Consider the following 22,996-nt stretch of genomic DNA (forward strand, 5'->3'; position numbering starts at 1 on the left):
AAGACCAAGTGGACCATGTCATCCTATCGCCCAAACTACGGTCACCAACCGGCCTCGTACCACAATCTCCCTCCACCTCCTCCACCACGCGACATGCCTCCTCTTCCCCCCCGCCCATCCCCGCCATACGACTCATACCGCAACAATGATTGGAGGCCTCAGGGCTTCAACACATACCCACAGACGGGGTTTACGTTTCGGAACAATGATGGTGCGCCCCAGTATCCCCGGGAGTCAGACTACAACAGAAACAATGGGCCCAGACCATATGCAATGCAGGAAAACAGGCGGCCGAGACCGAGAGATCAACATAGGGATAATAGGAATCTAAACCGCCCTCGAGGAGGTCACAACTTCCATCGTGGACGTGGCAATTACGGCAATTACGTCGCTCCATCTGATCGCCCATTGCTTCGACAACGCAATGAGACAGGCTCGGAAGAATTACTTGGCATGACAGAGGAGCAAGCTAGCATCAGGAGATATATGCCTGCAGAGGATATCTCTGACAGCGATGATGAGCCCATGGACGAGTCTGACTCAGACGCAGACAACGCAGAGCATAACGGCGACGGATCAGTTGAACCGCCAAAAAAGCGCAGAACTGTTGGCTCGGGCATGCGTCACGGCACTGATGGAGACAGTGAGCCCAAGTGGTCAAACCCAGATCCATACACCGTTCTGCCTCCAGTCGATGAAGAGGCGCGCAAAAGAAAAGACGTTGTGAAGCTTATACGCAAATCCGACCTCCATACCGGTGCAAAGGCATCACAACATAATCAAGTGGCTGCTAATGACGACTTCATCTCTTTCGGGTTTGAAGATGATAAAATTTCGATTCGCGATGAGGTGCCTCCGAGCCCAAGCCCTGTTGACCAAGATGATTACGGCATTGGTGTGCCTGGAGCACCATCAGGACCTCGTCAGCAGTTCAGTCATCTTGAAAACCTTCACGGCCAAGCCTCGGAAGATGCTCCCGGGACCCATAGCAAAGCCGAGACCGCCAGCAGCCTGGGTCCGCCGCCTACCTTTTTTGAGACTGGCCCCCTCGTCTCAGAGGAAATTAGTCTTGATACACAGCTGTCACGCGGGACCATATCGCTAGAACATCCAAAGGGAGGCAATTCATCTGCCTCCCTCCCATACGATGACGGTGCATTGGGGAATCGCAAGAGGACCCATAACGACGAGATCAAGGGTGAAAAGATTCGACCTCGTAAGAAGGCTGGTTTCGGACAAGCAAATGGGTCCGTTCTCTCCGAGTGGGTGCCAGGCCAAGACACGGATCCACTTCCTTGGCTCCGTCGATCGGACACAATAACAGCAAATGCAGGTTTCAGGTCAGTATTAGCAGGAGTCATTTTACAGAAAAGCCTAACGAATGTATACAGGCTCCACAAGGAAATCTGCGACTTCTACGAATTCGTTCGGCCTCGAAAATTCGAGCAAATTGTTCGCCAGGAATTATTGACCCGCCTACAAAATGTCGTCAGCAGCCAGATTCCCAATTGCAATGTTCACTCCTTCGGGTCCTTTGCCGCTGGCTTATACCTCCCTAATGCCGACATGGATGTTGTCGTGATTTCCAATAGCTTTCGATCCTCGGGACAGAAGGTTGTTTGCCAGACCAAAAAACAATTGTTTCGCTTCGGTGATTTCATCAAGTCTTCCGATATAGCTCAGCAAGGCAGTGTGGAAGTCATCGTTGGCGCCAAGGTACCATTGGTCAAATTCGTCGATCAGATTACTATGATCAAGGTAGATGTGTCCTTTGAGAATAACACCGGAGTCATAGCCAATGATACATTCGCCCTCTGGAAGAAGCAATTCCCAGCGATGCCACTACTTGTTATGATCATCAAGCAATTTTTGATGATGCGAGGTATGAACGAAGTGCAGCACGGTGGCCTCGGTGGCTTTTCTGTGACGTGTTTGGTGACAAGCCTTCTGCAGAACATGCCTCGCGTACAGAGCGGAGAGCTGATTCCCGAGCAAAACCTGGGGGAGATCCTGATCGAGTTCCTAGATTTCTATGGCAACCAACTTGATACTACGCGCACGGGCATTAAAATGGATCCGCCTGGATACTTCGACAAGGTATGTGATATCATATGTACGATCCAATGTCTTTTAACATATCGTGTGCAGATCGCCTATCAGCGTCCTAACCTCCGAGGCTCTGTGTATCATGCAAACAAAGCTGATCGTCTTGCCATTATTGACCCGAACAAGCCTGACAATGACATCTCAGGTGGCTCCAAGAATGTAATGCAGATATTTCATCGTTTCGCCCAGGCGCACCTTGAAATACTGGAAGCAATGAAAACTCCTAACCGTCCAAGTCTCCTCGATTGGTCGCTTGGAGGTGATTACGAGTCTTTTGTGTGGCAGCGAGACCATCTGCGACGCTTGTATAGGCTGCGATGGGGAACCCCAGAAAAAGACGTTGTGTAAGCACTCTCCCTCCTTGGCTCGTGACGTTGTCTGAGATGTCTCTAAACTAGAGACATGTCCGATGATCATATCGGAGCAGACGTGCAATGGTATGGCAACGTTTGGCCATCGAGTGGGATGCAAGGCACCGCAACCGCAAACATGCACAATACTGGAGATGCGACGTCGATAAGCAGTGTCGTAGCCGAACCTCCCCATTCCGATCACCCCTCCAATGCAAAATCAAGAAAAAAGGCTAAACACACAGGTTCAACTCCAACCTCGAAGAAAGCTGCAAATGTCTCTACCTCGACGCCAGCAGATGTGAAGGATTTTAGAAAGGAACAAAGCAGCGCGGCCAGAGCTACTGCTTTGCGAAAGAAGTTCCCAACTATGCAGAATATACCTAACAGCATAACTCCAGGTCTGAGGAAGAAGCTCATTCTCCGTCACACGCAGAGTGCAACCAATCACTCAGCCACCAAGGAAGGACCCAAAGATGCGAGTTCAGTACCTACCACCCAAGCTGCGAAGAGCATCAAGGCCACGAACGATGAAAAGCAGAGGAACAGGGCCGCCCTACTCAAGCAACAATATCCTGATATGGAAGGAATTCCCCCTAAGATTGGCAAGGGAACTAAAAGGAAATTGGTCGCACAGTACAGTGCAAGAACATCGGCATTGGCGTCTGCAGCGACGATGCCCACATCTTCTGGTACAGCAAAAAGAAATGGTCCTCGTTTGAACGACCTGCCGACACGACCTGTGCCTCTTGCCTCGACCTCAGGTACAAACCCAACATACCAAATTACTCCTCTTCACGAAACACCTGCTGATTCGTCAGCAACCTTCGACCCGAGGCCTCAGAGGCCGACATCGTACAAAATGGCACCATTGACGGAGGAGAGACGCGCAGAGGTTGCCCGCAACCTCGCAGCCGGTTCCAATAACGACCCCGTCATGATTGACTGAATCAGCCCACTTGTATTCTCTACAAACAAGATCTCGCTTTGTCGCATTGTTATGGGATACGATCAAGATGGAATGGCTATGGTGTATGGTGGCGGTGTGTATTATGACTATGAAGAGGCTGGACACGACAAGACGAGCAGAAGAGACTTTTCGTTCTTTACCCTCATGTTGAGCAAGTTATCATATCTGGCGTAAGCTTACAGGACGCATAGGTACGGCGCTTGCGACGATACCCCGTTTGCATAGATGGCTCCAAATCCAATGCTCCCTCGCTTGCCCATGGGCATTGCTATGGCGATGCACGATGCGCTCGAATTGCTAAAAGCATGCATAGATAGACTCTCTTCCACTATGCCTTGCGCGCTTGATTGTGACTACATGTCTGAGGTTATGAAGAACTGCGTTGCTTCGACTGCGACCATTACCTGCTAGAATGGCGCAAAGTACTACTGATCGCTCCTTCTCCTCTAGACACTTTTTGGACACTGGGGGCTCAACCGAGGAAAGAGACAGCGATGTCGTCAAGACCTCTGGTCTTCATGCCATCACTGCCTGTCGGCCTCTTGCATCTCAATACTTCCTTCGGGTCGTTAGCATTAGACAGACCGGCAGTGACGACTGGAGACTTCTTTCTCATCGCAGGGCCCGCTTCATGCGGGCCTGTGGAGAGAATTGAAATTGAACGGAGCGGTGTGATGGATGGATGTGTGTATGTGTGTATGTAGACAATCGTGAAGGTGCGAAATCGACCTTCACAAGCGAGAATAGGACCTCGAGCAATGGGGACTTGGAATTTCATACCGGAATGGAGATGGAATGACCGCGCACAATCTAGATCTAGTTGAGTAGCCATGTTTTGATGGTGAGATTCATCCTGTGCCGGCTCGGCGAGCACTTGATTTGATCATTCTGGTTCAGTAGGCACGACTTTAGCCTGGGGAGGGAGAAAGGATTGATTGAACGTAAGCCGAGCGATGTATTTATCGTTTGTGTGGATGATGTGAAGGAGAAGGAGGAGGAGGAGAAGGAGAAGGAGAAGGAGAAGGAGGAGGGAGGAGGAGGAGGAGGGAGGAGGAGAAGGAGGAGGAGGAGAAGGAGAAGGAGAAGGAGAAGGAGGAGAAGGAGGAGAAAGAGGAGAAGAAGGAGGAGAAGAAGGAGGAGAAGAAGGAGGAGGAGGAGAAGGAGAAGGAGAAGGAGAAGAAGGAGAAGGAGAAGGAGAAGGAGAAGGAGAAGGAGAAGGAGAAGGAGAAGGAGAAGGAGAAGAAGGAGAAGGGGAAGGAGGAGAAGAAGAAGGAGAAGAAGAAGAAGAAGAAGAAGGAGAAGGAGAAGGAGAAGAAGAAGAAGGGGAAGGAGAAGGAGAAGGGGAAGAAGGGGAAGAAGAAGAATAGAGTGTTTTCAAATGCATGATCCATTGTTGCCAAGACCATCTCATCCATCCATGCTATCGTATCGTATCTCTCTGAGAAGTAGTAATGTAGGTATATACAGAAAAAGCACCAAAGGTGCAAACAGGGGGTGAGCTCAAGATCAATCCAGCTGATCGAGCACGAGGAGAAGCCTTCCCTCAACCATTCAAACAGTGAGGTGGTAGAAACACACGCTTGGTCGTACATAAGGTATATCCGTCGCGAACAAATGCCCGAATCGCCTTTCTCCAATATGCTCGCAACGATGGTATCGAAATCGCACGGTCAAAATGCTGCACTAGCTTGCGTCCCTTGCGAGATTCTTTCTAGTCAATTAAAGTCGTAGCGAACGTCTCTTCAGATCCCTGCCAACAAGAAATCCACAAAACATGTCCGAGGAAATGACGCAACTCTCCAATCTAGGGCGACGAAATGCTTTCAGCACCACGTCTCGTGCATTTTCAAAACATCACAGCGCTCGCGGGCACATCCTTTTGCGCTTGATAAGGGAAATGCTGCTCCAAACCGGGACTCTGAACCTCAAAATTGGGCACAGCCGGACTCGGCGCTTGCAGCGCTGCCTGCCTAGCAGCCTTCGCGTTCAAGCCTCCCTCACTACTTGTTTTCCTTAGTCTTTGCCTCATCTTGCTTGATGCAGTTGGTTCATCGTCTGCTGAGAACGTGCTGCACTCCTCGTAGGGGTCATCTTCTCGATGACTAGGCGTTGCCTCCGTGGAGGTCGTTTCGAGGGGCTTTTCGGTCCGACCCAGGGCTTGGAGGAATGTTTGAGTGCGCTTTCGGCGAGAGTCGCGGACGGGAATGGGAGGTGGTGGGCCGCGAGTGGGGCTGGGTGCATCCATACCGTTGGAAAGGCTGGCGCCTGGTGGCAGATTGACGGTATCGACGGAAGAGGTGCAGGAGACGAAGGTGGGTTCGGATATGTCTTGCTTGTTTACAGAGCGTTTGCGGGGATTCCCAGGTCGGTTGTATGAGAAACTGGGAGAGCTCTGAGACGGGATCAATGTTGACGGAGAGGAGGTCATGGACGAGGTAGAAGGCCGACTCTCGTTCGATGTGGCTGTAGATTCTGCGCGAGGCCGATTTGGATGTACTGTTGGAAGACGGGAGGGCGTCTTAGGATTGATCATGTAGGGAGTGCCCGGCGGAGGCACACGAGAAGATTGCTTGGGGTTGATCATGAACGGAGTGCCCGGTGGCGCGGCACGTGGCTCGAAATATGATGGAGTGACAGGCTTGCTGTTGCTTCGAAGACGGCCTCCCATTGCAGACTGTGATCGCTCTGTGGGCGACATCGGATGGTGTCGAGACATTGCTGACTGTGATCTTTCGGCTGGCGGCAAGCCACTGCGGGGCATGCTATCCACCACTCCATCTGCGGGTCTTGCGGCATTCTGCACCTCTCTTGGCTCGTATCCTGTAGCAGCCGTGACTGGATGGGATCCATTGATACGATTCCGATCCACGCGCGGCAATGGGTCGCTATCTTTCCCTGACTCAAGTCGTTTCTCGGAGCTATCAGAGTATGAAGAGCCTGACTTCGATGAGGGTGACGATATCCTTTGAGCGAGATTCTCCTGACTTCGGCCACTGTTGGGCAATCGTTGTCCGGAGCCCGGGCTATTATCTGAATGCTGACGGAGATCTTGAGGTCGTCTTGGTGGTGGCGAAGTTTTCTTGCCTCGTGGCATGGCCCGGTCATGGAATTGGCCGCGTCCCATGAACATATCTGGCGGAGGCTGTGGTGCATCATGGCCGGCCTCTCCTGGTCTGATTCCCAGCATCTTCATGGCCTTTGATGGCCGCTCTTGCTTTCCAACCAGAGAGCCTCTGGAGGTCTTTTTCAATATTCCAAATTGATGTCTTGGCCTTGCGAGGCCATCTTCTTGAGGCCGAACACCGGGCGCTGGGCTGGGAGATCTACTGTTATCCTCAACATAAGTCTTGAGATTGTCTTGAACTCTGCGTCTCCTTGCCGCCATCTCAGTGGCAAGACCTTCACGCTCTTGTTGCGTCTCGGTGCTTCCAACACGTGCGTGGTGAGCCTTCAGCTGGTCTTGCCAGGAGGTTGAGTTATCTCGAGAATGGCTGGACCGAGGAGCTTCACCACCCAAGACCCGCTGCGCTTTGTCGTTGGTAAGCACTTGCTGCGCCTTCGGATTTTGTTGATTATCCCTTAACGCCGTTGCCTGTTGCAGTATATGTCGAGCGGCAAAAGACAGCGGTGGTGGCGCCACGATACTACTTTGCTCAGACCCCCTTCTCTCCTTGACCCAGTATTCGCCATTTACACCACTGTCATCCTTTGATCCTTGTCGTGAATGGTTAAGCGCCGATTCATGACCAAATATGCTTTGGCGAACCTCGACGGGAAATCTGTCTGGTCTGGGAGAGTCCTCAGGATATATAGAAGATTGGCCACTGTCATTACGCAGATGTGCGTGTACGAGGCCACTCAGTCCATTCGCAACACGCACTGGGCCCAATGTCGGAGAGTCAGCGTCAATCCCATTCGGTTCATTGTTTTCCTTAGGCTGGGTTATCGTTGATTCACTCAGGTGACTCCGACTATCAAAGGCGCTTTCTTCGGCGGGCGGCGTGAGATGATTAGCTTCAGGATCGAAGTTGAGCTGTTGATCAAGCGAGACGGGCTTTGCCTGCGACATAAGATGTGAAAAGCTTTGGGGATTTGATTTAGATGATGGTATCGGGAAATTTGATTCGGCCTCTGATTCGCTTTCAGCAACATCGCTGCTGCTCCTTCCAGCCAGGAAGCTTTGCTCCATAGTTGTATTGGTGTGATGCTCGTCGACGGGAGGTGAGCTGCCTCTGCTCCCTCTTTCTGGAACAGCCCTCAGCACACGGTCTTCTCTGTGGTGCTCCCATGGCTGTTTGACTGACTCGGTCCTTGAAAAGGTGCTTCCGATGGAATTATTGCGGCTGCGGCCGGTTGTCTGCTCGTCAATGGAGAGCGCCTGTGGGGAAAAGGGCCGTATGAGCTGTGGACTGGGCGTATTCCGGCCTTCGAGTAACTGAATCTGTCTTTCCTTGTACTGCCGATCGTCGTATTGCAATTTCGGTTTTTTGAAAGCCCCAGAAGCAGTAGCCTTGCCGAGGTCATTAGGCTCCAGCGCGGCCAAAAAGGTCGTATCATGGTTGTTCGGATCATGGCTTGGGCTCATGGGTGGGCTCAGTGGAGGAGATCTGCCATATCCAGAGTCCGCGAGATTGCTAACAGCTTGATCAGGGACGAGACCCAAGTCGAATTCTTCCATTCTAGATGGCGTGCCAGACGGAGGTGGACTAGCAGCGCGGAACCCATTGGATGCGTACAGCGGTCCTCCACGTTGATAGCGATCATTCAGACCGGTAGCGCTCCTCGACTGCTGAAGACTTCGTATTGCGGGGCCACCCGCGATTGAACGCGGTTTGTTCAGGGACTCAAGTCTATGCATTGCGGAAGACTGTTGTTCGTGCAAGTGCTGATCGAGATCCTGCCTATACAACCTCCTGGTGGCCTTAGGGATAGGGCGGTCTGAGCCAGCTGAGCTCGGTTGCGTGGACGGTGATAAGGCATGAGCAGAGCTACTCATGTTTTCGTAATAAATGGATCTCTGAGAGGCAACAGAAGTCGCAGCTGTGGATGTTCGAGGTTGGGATCGGCCGGAGTTAGTAGAGGACGAGGTTTCTCGGTTTTGATTGTATTTTGCAAGTGGCGGCGACCCGTCACGATCCTGTTCTTTCGACGACCGTAATTGTTCCAAGCTCGCTCTCTCCCGTTCTTGCCTCTCCTCCTCTCGAAGCCTCTGAAAGGCGGACGTAGCGATGTCACTTTCGTACAGCGCCTTTCCACCCATGTTCACACCTGACGGCAGCTCCTCATCGTCTTTGGCTCCGAAGTGCTTCACAGATCCTGCACCTCCAACAGGTATCTTGTATATCTTTTGCCGGCCTCCAAACATAGTGTTGCCCTCCCCAGGCCTAGACCTGCTCATGACGCTGCCATCGTCTGTGTCGTAACTACCAGAGCCATACGACTCTGTTCGTATAGATGCGAAAGGGGGACGTACGGTCCCATGAAGGGAGTCCACCTCTGTTACATAAGAAAGGCCGTGCCCCTTGAACAACTCCAGGCGCGACGCTCGCTTCGGGAAGAGCACGCTGTCATCGTTGGCTTTTCCTATCTTGGACGATGGGTCATCTTGTTCTCGAAGCATACTGAATCTGGCGGACAGATTTGGCATGAGAAGACTTGTGCGGAAGTCTTCTGAGGCCGGCAGCGCGGCTGATATGTTTATTTCGGGCTTGGGTTGTGGTGCGACCTTTTTCTTTCCCCCCCATCTCATCGACGCAAAGGATGGTAATGGTGGAGCTGGAGGGTCGGAGTCGAGCGAGGGTCTTCGACTCCCTTGACCTCGTTCGGGCGAATTCTTCCTTGATCGAAAGCGTTTCATCGTGACTGCTGCGCTTGTCGTCTATTGCAACTCTGTTGCCGATCGCCAATGGTATAGTCAAACTATCAGAGGGTGTTGTGCATGGGTAGCTGACCGAAGATGATACATGTGATAATGTCTTTTAGACGCTGGCCTGTTTCAAGCATCCAATTCTGTTGTTTGTAGAATATCCCCTATCGTCTTCCCCGTGTAACCAAACTGGATCCAATGCTGCGGTAAACTGCAGGGTATGGCCAGATGCGCAGACTGCAGGATATATCGTGTGATATCAATCGAGATGTGAGCTTGATGACTCATGCAGTGAATGGTGCTGTCCAATGTGTATGTGACTCGTGGGTGTTGGAAAAAGATCGGCGAGACTGGCTGTTTTCTTCGACGCGACTTTGGCAAATTCCTCGAGGAAGAAATTTCCTGTGAGTTTGGTGTTTGCCCAGGAGCCAGTCCTCGACGGTGAATGGACGGAGACGATGGAGATGGAAATTAACGAGCGTCGTGTAGGGAAGTATACAGGGAAAGTCGTGGAGATTGGGAAAATTGAGGAGTCGCAAATGGGTTTAGAGTGGCCGGGGGAGGCGGATTCTGGTAGTGGCTGTAGCGCGTCGCAAACTCCCAGTGGTGCCAGCAACCTGGTACGTGTTCAAGGGGCGAAATTTTTGTGATTCGTTTTCTTTGCCGTTTCTCGCATATGAATCATCAGTCAGGGTACTCGGTAGAGTATCATATCACGGGTCAACGGTCAACGACCAATGGTCGACGATGGTGTTGGCTGGGTGAAGGCTGAATACTTGGCCGTGGATGAGAGGAGTGGGAGCTGCGCAATAAAATCTGCAAAAATTCCAATAATTCCAAATTCTAAAAACACGAACATGTTTACTTTATGTAACATTCCCCAAAACAAGTACACTCGCAAAAGATTCCAATCTCAGGGGCATGAAGAAACCCTCTCTAAGACTTCCTCTAGCCTCGCGCTTTCCTCGCCACAATTCGAGACCTCCATGATCTCATCTTTGGAAAAGAAAAAAAAGAAAAAAAAGAGAAAAAAAATAGGGGAACCCCCCAGAATCAATTTACGGGACGATCCGATTGGCTTCTTTTCCCCGGGGACCCTGCTGTGCCTGAGACGTTAGCGCTAATCCCTGACGTCCCCCGGCCCCGAACTCGCCAAGAGAGACGGCGTTTGTTTTAGATCAAAATCGATGTCTTCCATGACCAATAGAAACTCTGCCCAAAGTCGTTAAACATCATGTATTTCACGTGCCTATCCATGTGTTCGGTCATATCAAGCTTTTCTCTAGACTTGGAGATCATCTATGGCTTCATCGTTTGTAGGGGGATTCAAGAAACCATTTGCCACGAGGCGGAGTTTGCTCCGAGTCTCACGATCCCGTGTACGGTATGTTTGCTTTGCTTCCACTCGAGTAGTGATTCATGTGAAATTGGAGTAAACACTAAGAACGGAAAATGAAATCCCTGACAGAGTCCGGCATGATTCTTTGGGTCTGAGCGTCGTGACTTGTCATCTCTTTGCTGCATGTGCTCTGCTTCCCTTGCTGGAAATACCTGCGAGAAAAAGTCTGTCAGAGAAAAAGTAAGGGAACCTTCGTGGTCAGCTGTCACAATCGACCTTGCATATGTAACAGCTTTCTCATGCAGAACATCCATGGTTGCATGTAGATCATCAATTCGATGCGCGCAAATGGCTAGTCAAGTCCCACAATCCCACAATCCCACGTCACGACGAAAATTGGGGGAACTGTGCAATTGCTTGACCAGCTAGCGAAGATGTGGAGACTTACAGACACGGAGATTTGGAGATACATCTTCATCGTTGAGCATTGAATGGCCTCCATTCTTGAAAGACTATCTCACACATTTGGGATTGGTGATCCTTTTTCTTCCACATCCGCCATCTCTTCCTACCAACTGCTCCACTATTTAACCGTACAGGTTCCGCACTACAAGTGCCACTTCCGCTCTGCCATCCGCGGGTTCATGCATTAGATCCATACTCCCACCCACAGTTTCAACAATCAATACCTAGAAACACCCACGACTTTTCCTTTAATTCTCGTGGTATCCACCCCCAACCGCTCAAAGAGCCCCTCAGCCCTTCCCCGCATTTAGCCACGCAACGCGACGCTCGGACTCACAGAACATGCTTGCGCAAACGTCCTGACGAAGATGTTGTGAATCCTCTCTCACCGCCAGGACTGGCTTTGAGCCTAAAGGCCGGCAGACCAACAGGAAGACTGTTGACCAAGACTCCTGTATGTCATTGGAGACAAACTACTGGTCTCTCTCCTGATGGAATATCTTTTCGTTGTCCCCTCCTCTGCTTATTCGCGCTGATTCTTACCGCCGCGCGACTGAAGGAAGACCTCATCTCCATCCGTTTGTCTTTTGGCTTTGCTCAACACAACACTTCCGATCCAACCACCTCACATATTCCACACATAGCGTATCCACAAACCTCCAAAACACATCCGAAGCCACAAACAAGCAGGGTATAGCCAATCCCGAAACCCCAGGAACACAGACAAAGAAAATACCCCAAACACCAGCTTCATCTTATCCACCCACAGCATTCCAAATGGGGCGGGTAATGTGTCAACCAAAGCCTCCATCAAAGGTCCGTGTACGAGGTAAAGAGCAGATCCAATTGATTCTGGATCGGGCTCCATAGCGAAGACCCCTTTCGTAGTGGAGGCAGGTGGTGGCAGGCGACCACTTTTTGCAGCGATGTGATCTCGAATCACGGTGTTGCTTTCCAGGCAATAACGAAATCGTAGCCTCAAGATTGATAGGGTTCCGGAGACAGACCCTCCATCCATCTAAATCCGGGGACTTTGTTCGTGTCGTGCTCAGTGCCCAGCTCGAAAAGAGGACCACATGATCCCTATGAGTGCTGCAAGACGAACGCCCCATGATGATGAACAACGCCATTGACCTTGCCATTTCGACCAGGAGTTCCAAATATGTGTGTCATATTTGTGTGGGAAAAGCATCCGAATTCCACGGCTGTGTGATGCGCTCGAATGCGTCTCTATAGTCTGTTAATTGGGCTACAATACCACCCTCAACGACTGATTGCCCACAACATCTGGTAGTCAACAAGGACGAGCTTCATGAATATAGAGAGAAGTGCGAGTGGAGAGAATCGAAAAGCGCGCCGGATTAGAAGAGGAGACTGGGACATCTCCGGGTCGAGATCTTGAGGATCTTTGACGGATCAACTTTCCTCCGAGATGCGGAGCCTTTCGTGTGAGTCATTCATTAAGATACCTGTAGCCAAGTCTCTGAATTTTAGACACTCAGGTCCATTATTCTTCTAGTAAAACAACAAACGTCCTACAAGATATATGTCCGAAGAAGCAAGATAAGAAGGGCAAAAGCAAAGCAGAAAGTGATCAGAAGAAGCTAGACTTAGCAACCACACGCCACCTCGAGTTTGTCTTGCATGTTCTCTCTGCCGTTCAGGATGACGACGATATTGCTCAAGAAGCTATTTCTTCAATAGCACAAGCCTTAGAAGAAGCAGTAGAGCGCACAGTGGAAGGCAGAGGTCAGATTTACGGAAATCAAAGCGGAGTCGATATACTTCAACAGAGCCAGCTCCTAGAGTAACATTCAACCCAAATCGCAGACTTACAAAAACACTCGCAATGACAGACCCGGCAGATCGAAGACCTGCGTACCCAAGTCCGACAACTTAGTGACGCCTCACTTGTGCATCTCCACATTCGCCGCAGATTCTTAGATGTTTATCGACGGGACGTTCAGCAGATCATCAACACTGGACACAGGATTCGAACCAGAAAGGCACGTGCTCATCACGGCGATTGCGTGACAGATGCGGAGCTATACGCAAGTGGAAAACGAGAAGATGACCATCTCTTTGTCCTAATCTACGGACTTTCACACAAGAAAGTCCAACAGTTGGCACTTCACAAGAACCACACTGCGATCCGTGCATTGACTGACTATGGCACAATGGAGGCCGATTCAGAGATTCGGATTCCCGATCTTGTGAAGACAGCTTTCATACGCTTCTGCTATCAGCTTTGCGACAGTCCGTCGAAGAGCTTATCAGTATATATAAAAGAATAAGGTAGGGCTGAACTAGAAAACCTTGAATTTGTATGTGCAGCCAATCATAAATTCGTCAGGTCTACGCTTTATGGCTAGACACCACGGGTAAACAAATTAGCGTCCGCAACCATCAAAAATCTACAAAAATCTATGTGCAGAAGTCTTATACTCTGAAATAACCAGCTCCCTAAGGATACTGTTACTTCATAATTTCGTAAATTGTAGAGCTCAGTTTGGGCTTTCTAACGCTGTAAAAATTATGAAGTTTGGCCTACTATTGGTGGGTTAAACTGACATTCAAATATCGTAGTCACACCAAATGCGTCCGGGACGGGATCGGATAATAATCCTTCCATCTGTTTGTGTAATTATTATTCCTCTACCACTCTACCAATTCTATTAATTCCACTAATATAAATATATTCACCCTCTCTACCCCTCGCTCTCATATTGCCAGATCTATAAGACACGTATACCCCTTCTACCCCCCTTTTAGAGCCCCTACTAACGCCCCTAGGCCACCCCTCGGCGAATTCGCTACTGCGGGTAATCGAGGCCGCAAGCGAGCCCAACAGCTATCTACTACTGCTTATAAACGCGTTGGAAGGCCAAAAAGAGCCCGAACGGATATGTCCTCCCCTACATACTCCTTCCAAGCCAGCGGTAGTGCCTTTTAATCCAGCGATGCTATCTTCTAAAACGCGTCTTTCTTCTTTACTTATTCTTTATTACTCTATTTTAAAGCCTCTTAACGCGTATTAGATTCTAAATATTATTAAGAAGAAACTTCTAAATAAGAGAAAGACGCTATCGAATATCCTCTATTACGAGATCTATTAGTAGACTTCTTTAATAATAATTTCGATAGTCTACGTTCTTCTAATTTATCTTTTAGCCCTTATTTAGATTCTATTTAATTTTTAATAAGACTTATTAGCTATATCGCGTATTATTTATATATTATAAAGCCTATATAATATAATTTAAATTCTATAAATTAGATTTACGATAGCTATAATATAATATTATAAAAAGATAAGATAGTTAAATAATACTACGATAGTAAAAAGACTAAAGTTAATATATCTAAAATAGATATCGATTAAGAAGTAAATAATATAGAATAGAGCTATAAAGATATCGAAATAAGTATAAATAATTTAATTAACTTTAGCGAGTATATTATTAATTAAATCCTTTATTCTTTAATATTAGAGATCTTAAATTTTATTAATAATTATAAAGAATTCTATCGTTATAGCGTTTAATATAATAATATAATCTCTATAGTCTTATAATAGATTACTATTAATTATTTAGTCGCCCTCTATATATATAAAATCTAGAAAGTAATTATTATTTATATATCTATTTTAACGCCTTTAGAGAGCGAAAAATCGATCTTTAATTAAATCTATATTATAAATAATATTTAAAATTAGTTTATAATATAATATAACTTTCTTCTAATTATATTTCTTATATTAACTTTACTAGATATAGTTACTATAATTATATTAATTAGACGTTTTATTATAAAATAACTACTATTCTTAAAAGTATTAATCTTTATATTAATGCTCTTAAATTAATATCTGAAAGACTAAAGATTAATTTAAATATAAGGAGTTATAAGCTACTCTATGAGAATCTATAATATTATAATTTATATATTTATAATTATTCTACTTTAGATAAAGTTACTATTATCTAAGAGAGTAATATTAATAATTTATTAGATATATCTAAGACTAGAGATATATTAATAGAGGCTTAAAGTAATAAGAGATTTAGTATTTTATATTAATATTTAGTCTATATACCTTTACGCTATTCTCTTATCTTCTTATTTAACGAATAGTTATAATATAATAATATACTCTATATAGATAATATATTAAGTGAGAGTTTTTTTATCTAGCGAAGTAGAAATAGCGAAGTCGTTCTACGAGTTAGAGGAATTATCGATCGAGGTAACTCTATATAAGTAACGCTTGTCTTATATTATAGATCTATATTATTTATTTCTTCTATTCTATCTATTACTAATTTCTTATAGATATATAATATAGAGTCGTTTTAATAAGTTTAATTACTTTCTTTACTACGATAGACTGCTATAGTATTTTATCTACGATGTCTATATAATTATTAAAAGTAATAAACTCTATTAATTAAAGATAAATTAGAAGATTATTCGAGTTAATATCTATTAAGTAATCGTTAATATTTATATCGATAGAGCTATTATAGATAATTAAACTAATAAATAATATATTATTCTTTCTTTCTTCTATTAAGAAGATCTATAATTTATAAAATAACTCTATTAGAATACTATTATTCTATTTATTAAGTTCGTCTAATTAAATCTCTTTATAACTTTTATCTATAATCTAAAATAAATTAAGATTATTAAAAATCTTCTATTCGGCGAATAGGCTATTAATTAGTTTAATTTAATTACTAGAGTATTTAGACTAAAGCTAAAGATCTTTATAAATGATATTCTAAAGGGGAAGGTGCTAGGTATACTTTTATTCTTTTTGCCCCCTATTATAGTATAGTAGCCCTCCCCCTTTCTATTTAATAGAGTAGTTTTTTGAGTAATACATCAGTTAGACGATTAATATAGATTATAGTTCCTAAGAGTGCTTCTAATATAGTTTAGCTTTTTATATATCGTAATTTCTACTAGTTAGCCCTATAATATCATTTATTTATTTTTTTATCTCTATAAGAGCGAAGTATAATTGATTGAAATGTTAATTAGCTTTAACTCTAATTGACTTTGCGAGTAATAGGTCGAGTTCCCGTCTATGTTTATATTATAGAATTTTAAAAACGAGGTCTATCGTATATTTATATTTTTATTATATTATATTCTAAAGATTAATTCTTTAGCGCCGCTAAGATAGACGTCGTTATTAGTGCTGAGATCTCTAATTAAAGTCTATTTCTTAATCTCTATATAATCGTTATTAGATATATACTTTATAAAAACTATAGTTAATATACTATTAGTAGAATAGATACTATTTCGCCTTATTAAGACTTAGATAAAAATATATATAGTAAGCGATTTCCGAAGGACTTTAGCGATTATATCGTCTTTAAACTAGACTTTAAATACTCTATATATTATTAACGTAGGCTTATTAAGATATTAGATAATAAATCTAAATAGAATTACTAAGTAATACTCTATAGTCTCTATTTATTAATTAAGTATAACGCTTATATTAATATAGAGATTTACGTTAATATTAAAGTCTATAAATATATTTTTAAATATATTTATAAGGGTAGCGACTAAGTTAGTCTTCGAATAGAGTATAAGAATAATATAGATTAGAATAATATAGGCTTAGACTAGATAAATGAGATTTAAGAGTATTAAGATATATGATAAATAGACTCTATAAAAGTCTATTAAAGAATTTTTAGCTTTAAATTATATAATTATAATTCTTCTATCGAATAATTATCTATTTATCTCTCGAATTAATATGGCGTAATATTTGATAATAATAATAATTTAAATTAGATGATTAATATAGTAGATAAACGCTAGATTAAGCTAATAATCTTTTTTTAATTAAATTAATAGCGTTAATAGCGAAGATAAATAGAAGATCTCTTTTATATCGATCTATCGAAGTAATATATCTAGAAAAAGAATAAGCGAGATATATTTAAATAAAGTCTACGTTAGAGGCGTAGAGATATTATTATAAGAATATACTATATTAATCTAAACGCTAGAGAGCTCTTCTATTTACGATACCTCCTCCTAAATATATTAAATCCTATATTCTTCGAAGACTTACATACGATAAATAATAATATTCTTTCTTTCTATTATAATGCCTATATAGTAAAAGGCTTACTTTACGATAACGTCGAATAAAATTAAGTATTAAATAAAGTAGTGGCCTAATAAGAAGGATACGCCTTATGAAATCTCTTCGTAATGATTTTACTATAATATAAGCTCGGTAATTCTCTAAATCTATGAAATAATTATAAATTAAGATATATAGGTAATTTCTTCTTTATTAGATAGAAATATTTTAAGTATAGTATAAATAGCTTACCGCGTTAACGGCGATATTAAAATATTATAACTTTTTTTAATATAATATTTCTTTTTTTATATATTAAAACTTTTTGCGCTAGGTATATTTTTTCTTAGTAATTTCTTTAATAAGTTAAAGTACTTTAAGTTATAGAAAGAGAAGATTACCGCGCTAACGGTGATTTTGAAATATCGCGATATTTTTTAATATAATATTCTTTTTTTAGCTATTAAAACTTTTCGCGCTAAATATATTTTTTCTTTTTTTACTTATAAATAATTTAATTCTTCTCTCGCACTTTACATATATTTCTTAACTAATATATATTATTCTTTATTTAAATTATTTAATAATCTTATTTATATTCTTTAAACTTAGTATTATATTCTCTCTTTATTAAATAATACGTAATATAAGTAGATTATCGTCGAAGACTTCTATTTTTATTTAATTTAAATTCGCTTAAAGAAAAGTAATACTAGCTCTATAAAGAATATTAGTTTTATTATTAGCTTTAATCTATTCGCGATCTAGTAAGACTATAAATAATATTATATTAATAATTAAAATTAACTTCTACGCGAAGAATATAACTATTAAATTAATATCTAGAAGTAAATATAGATAAATTTTAATAATAATTAAATCGCTATAATTAACGCTATTTAAAATATAATCTCTTATTCTAATAGCTAACTCTTCTTTCTCGATGGCTATAAAGATATTAATAAGATTATACTTTAGAATATTATATTACGAAGAGTACAATATAACTTTAAGATAGTTATTACTATAGCTTTATCTAATATTATCTTTATTCTTCTTTAAAATAGCGTTATTACTTATTCTTACTTTAAGATCTCTTTTAATACTATTATTTAGTTTAATTACGATATATTAATAGAGTTTAATTTAGCTTAATTATTAAAGGCGATCGAGCTTATTTTTTAAAATAAGATCTCTATATAAAATCGCTACGATATCGAGGCCGTCGATTATATACTTTAAGATATTCGAAAGAATCTCGCTTCTTTTAATAATATAGTTATATATTTCTACGATAACTTTTATTAAATTCTTTTAATTATTAAGAGTATTAAATTAGATTATATCGCTTAAACTATATTAAGAGCGTTCTATCTTTAAAATAATATTTAAATTCTTAGACTAATAGAAAATATAAGACTTCGAAATCTTAATCTAATTAATTAAGGATAAACTAATATAAAGGAATTCGCTTAAAGATTATTAGATATAAGTAATAATATCTTAATAAGCTTCGAAGAATAAGAAGCTATTAATTAATTTATTAGATAATTATTAAACGACTTTATTACTTAGCTAATTAATACTATTTATAATAATTTTAGCTTATATTAAATAGCTAATTTCTATATATCTAAAGTAATTCTTTATATTCTTAATAAGAATATCACTCGATTTAATAGTTAAGTTCTTAATAAGTTTTTTAAAACTAAGATTATTTATAATAATAGAGATTAAATCGTTAATAAGAAAGATAGCTTTCTTCTATCTATTAAAATAATAAATATCTTTAAATTAATCTCGCTTTTACTCTATTACTTAGAGTTAAAATAGAATTATATAATAATATTATTAAGAAATTTAAAGTAGCGTATAAGTTTATATAATAAAATACGTCTATAAGTTAAATATATTAGATCTAAGATACTCGATTATCATATTCTTAAGAGCGAATATAACGGTAAATAATATTATATATTATATATCCCTCTAGCTTCGCCTAATTTAAACGATTTATATACTTTCTTTTAACGTATTTAATTCTTAATTTAATTAGTCTTTAATATAACGATTAATAAGTTCTAGAACTAATTATTATAATAGATTAGTCTATATCTATATCTTAAAATCTTTATCTATAACTAATTATATATAACCCTAAACTAAGTTATTAATAAAGCCGGCCTATTAATTATAATTTTAAATAATCTATTAAGAAGGTAATCTACTCGGCTAATAAGATATATTAAGAATAAGGTTATTAAATAAATACTTTTTTCTTAGATAAAGATATGATTGATTAGCGATTTATAGTGATAAAAGTAAGCTATTTACTATATAGAAAGCAAGTAGAGTTTGATTTGATTTAGGGTTAGGGCTTTCACCTCCTTTATTAATTTCGTAGTGGTAGAAGTAGGTCAAAAACGCATAGTAAGCGATCAGAGTTTGATTTAACTTAGGGCTAGGGCTAAAATTCCATTTGACTTAGAAAAATTCAACTTCATTTGACTTAGAAAAATTCAACTCCATGAATTTAATTCATGGGCCTTTACTTATATTACTATGATCAGGGTGACCCCTACAGAAGCTACTGGAATTTCACGCTCAAGTTTCAACAGTGCAAGCAATATCGAAGAGCCGCCGAACGCAAGCTCGAAGAGAGCGCGACCAGAAACTATCGCTTGACTCTAGCTGAGCTTCCGCGATCTACAAAACATTAAAGACTGCCACCGACACATCCTGGGCTTCGCCATTGAACCATACCGTGTTCTCACTTGATCAAGCGCTTGTATAGGCAATTGACTCTCGCATCATGACGATCTAACCATTCACGCTTATCCACGCCTCTGGTCTATAGGCGCACTTCTTAAATATTCCGCATACTCAAGGGTTCTTGGACTTGTTTAAGGGTCCCTGGACTTGTTCAAGGGCAACATGAGATGGATCGAGGGTTCGTGCCGTTGCTTCCGTCCAGGCGATGAACACGACTTTTGTATTTGTCAGGTCTGCCTTAACGTTGATCTCTCTGGGGATATCGCATGTCGCAGCCATGACCAATACAAGTGCTCACAGCTGGATCCATGAGTGTTAAAACGGTCATGCGCACGATAATCACTGGCTACGCATGCCGCGTCGAACATGCAGTCAGCAAGGAATTCAGATGGGAGGAGCATTTAGATCTCATCTCTCACGCTGTTCTGACTATGTCAAGCGGGTTCAAGCTTCAGTACCTTGCTCTTCTGGTGGAAACGGACACTAAAGATCCTACCAGAGGACATTAGCTCGAAGACAATCTTGGAACGCAATGTTGAACCCCGTATCGCCGCTTTTCTTCAGCATAGCTTTGACAACTTCAGCTAGTTTCATACCGCTGCCGGCTTCTATCCATCTCACCGAACCTGGTCTCGCTGTCGGGAATGTCTCTCTGAACGCAGATGTACCAGATCCACGCTTCAGCATAACTCCCATATTTGAAGTCCCGCTTCTCCCAACCGACCCTTGCCTTATGACTTTCTTGTACTTTATGAGTGAGATCGCCTATGGAGACTTCACCCAGCGACAACCACCCAAGACGTACAGAGTTCCCGGCTACGATGAAGTCGAGATCGTAACCGGGACTGCTATGACCGCGCGATTCCTTATCTGGGGCGCGTGGCTGGCGATGGAGTACATGATTAACAACAGTCTATTCCGTAATGCGCTCTGGACACTCAGGTGGCAACAGACTATACTTGGCACCATCAAGATCCAGGCATCCACACCTCGCCTCAGTCTTCCAGGTAGCAGCAATGTTCAGCGATTCGGCACAACACCATCCACCGAGAACGGTACGACGAACCCCGGAGCAACCATCGGCGATCCGAACATCTCCAACAACTCCCTCGACGCGCGGTTCGTCGTGTCCATCGACTCCTTCGCCGACGGCAAACCTCTCACCAAGTACGAAGGCTTCATGGTCTGCTACACCGGACTCTTATACTGCGCCCAGCAACCTACGACGGCGCCGATACGGTCGTTCGACACCCGGTCGCCCATCGGCGACGTGTCGCTCCACATGTACCCATTCGGACCGGGTCTGACATACGCGTACATCATCCGGACCTTGACGCACATCCCGCTCTATCTGCTACGGGACCCCCGCGGCTTCCGCGAGGTCAATTTCGAGCTGGGGCTTGACGGCGCGGTCTGTGCGAGAGGGGCCATCACCAAAGGACGGGTGTGAGAAAGGCAGGGGGGGAAGCTGCTGCACGAGCTGTGGGAATGACGCGCCGTGGGCGAATATGGACGGCGGAGATTGGCATGCTGTTGGGCATCCGTCAGGTCCGTTTTTTCCGTAGTTCTTCTTGGGAAGATGCACATGCCGTGTACAGGTGCGTACCGCGCTCGGAAGCGTGAATTGGAATTTAAATAAGGGCGTGGGCGTCAGACCGAGAACTTGATGCCCGACAATTCAATCTGCTCCCTGGAATCGAAAATGTATAGAGCTCTTGATGTAGTATGCTTCCAGAGCACTTGAAGTAGGGAAGAGACCCTGGATTGTATATTCGAAAGGCAGGGACAGCGTTCATACAGGGTCAGAGGTGCGATGAGTTAGGGCAAGATTACGATTTGAGGTGGATAAGAGAAGATGGGATGGGGAAAGACTTGCGACGTCAAATCATTACCGCTGAGACGAAAAAATAAGTCGATTCGTGGTCAAAGTATTCCATTACTCCGTGTTACAATATCCTATCCTATCTTGCCAAAGCCCTTCCATATCCCTCTTCACCAAAACCCTGCCATCATGACTCCTTCCCTCCCCTTACGACCTTTCCTTCCTACTCGATATCGACCTTCTTGACATCCACAAACTCTTCCGTCTTCGGGATCGTAACCAACAACACCCCATCCTCCATCTTCGCGGAAATGGAATCCGCATCCACGTTCGCAGGGTTGGCTTTACTGCCCAGCTTCACTTTTCGGTCAAAGACCCCCACTTTTCGCTCATCCAGCGCCAAGGTCTTGAGGAATTCTTCGTCGCCAGGGCGGTAGATGACGCCGGCGACGTTGAGTTCGCTCTTGTCGGCGTCCCAGTTCACGCCCACGTCTTCTTTCTTGGCGCCGGGGAGCGAGATGTGCACGACGTAGGCGTCGGGGGTGTCGAAGATGTCAGCGGGAGGGGTAAAATCTTTGTTGTTGGTGGTTGCCGCTTCCTTGCTGGTGGTGGCGGTATTGTCTCTGGGGGCGATGTTGGAGAGCACGTCCTCGGGCACGAATTGCGAAATGAAATCTGCTAGTTTGCTCATGTCGAAGTTGCCGCCGGCGGCCCAGGGGTTAGAGCCACGTTCGCCACCGCAGCGTCCGCCGCGACCACCCCAGCCTCCACGACCGCGTCCACCCCAGCCGCCACGACGTTCGTGGCCGTGTGGTCCACCGTGATGTCCATGATGTCCTCCGTGATGAGGACCGCCGCGGCGTCCGCCAAAGGGGAAGCCGGGACCGAAGGGGTGGTCATGGGGACCCGGTGGCGGAGGAGAAGGAGGATCTTCGTGCTCTGGGGGAGGTGGTCCCGAGTGATGGGGTGGTGGCGGTCCCTCGTGGTGCGGCGGTGGACCATCATGGTGGTCTGAGGCACCAGGCCAGCCGTACTCGGGAGGCGGACCGCGAGGTTGTCGAGACTCGGGGTTGTAGGCGTTGGAGAAGGGGTGGTTGGCGTTGGAGCCGTCGAGGCCGGCGATGAAGTCCCAGAAGGGGTTCTGTTCGTTGAGGAAGCGGACTGATGACATGTTTGCTATGATTA

General features: G+C 43.8%; 4 protein-coding genes across 4 annotated transcripts; 2 read left to right on the forward strand and 2 right to left on the reverse strand.

The window, feature by feature from the left end:
• Positions 1–15: 15 nt before the first annotated feature.
• Positions 16–3,405, forward strand: HO133_001910 (uncharacterized protein; the record flags this gene model as incomplete). Its single annotated transcript, XM_037292838.1, has 5 exons — positions 16–1,340; positions 1,392–2,097; positions 2,149–2,450; positions 2,505–3,220; positions 3,278–3,405. 5 exons carry the CDS (start codon positions 16–18, stop codon positions 3,403–3,405), a joined length of 3,177 nt encoding a protein of 1,058 aa, XP_037151377.1.
• A 1,867-nt stretch (positions 3,406–5,272) lies between these two features.
• Positions 5,273–9,283, reverse strand: HO133_001911 (uncharacterized protein; the record flags this gene model as incomplete). The annotated part of the gene is made up of 1 exon (XM_037292839.1): positions 5,273–9,283. One exon carries the CDS (start codon positions 9,281–9,283, stop codon positions 5,273–5,275), a length of 4,011 nt encoding a protein of 1,336 aa, XP_037151378.1.
• Positions 9,284–20,297: 11,014 nt separating this feature from the next.
• HO133_001912 (uncharacterized protein) lies at positions 20,298–21,439 on the forward strand (the record flags this gene model as incomplete). The annotated part of the gene is made up of 2 exons (XM_037292840.1): positions 20,298–20,459; positions 20,489–21,439. The coding sequence occupies 2 exons, from the start codon at positions 20,298–20,300 to the stop codon at positions 21,437–21,439; spliced, it is 1,113 nt and encodes a 370-aa protein (XP_037151379.1).
• Positions 21,440–22,034: 595 nt separating this feature from the next.
• HO133_001913 (uncharacterized protein) lies at positions 22,035–22,982 on the reverse strand (the record flags this gene model as incomplete). Its single annotated transcript, XM_037292841.1, has 1 exon — positions 22,035–22,982. One exon carries the CDS (start codon positions 22,980–22,982, stop codon positions 22,035–22,037), a length of 948 nt encoding a protein of 315 aa, XP_037151380.1.
• Between the last annotated feature and the right edge of the window lie 14 nt (positions 22,983–22,996).

Source organism: Letharia lupina, assembly GCF_014066315.1.
Source record: "Letharia lupina isolate WasteWater1 chromosome Unknown contig_13, whole genome shotgun sequence".
NCBI lineage: Eukaryota > Fungi > Ascomycota > Lecanoromycetes > Lecanorales > Parmeliaceae > Letharia > Letharia lupina.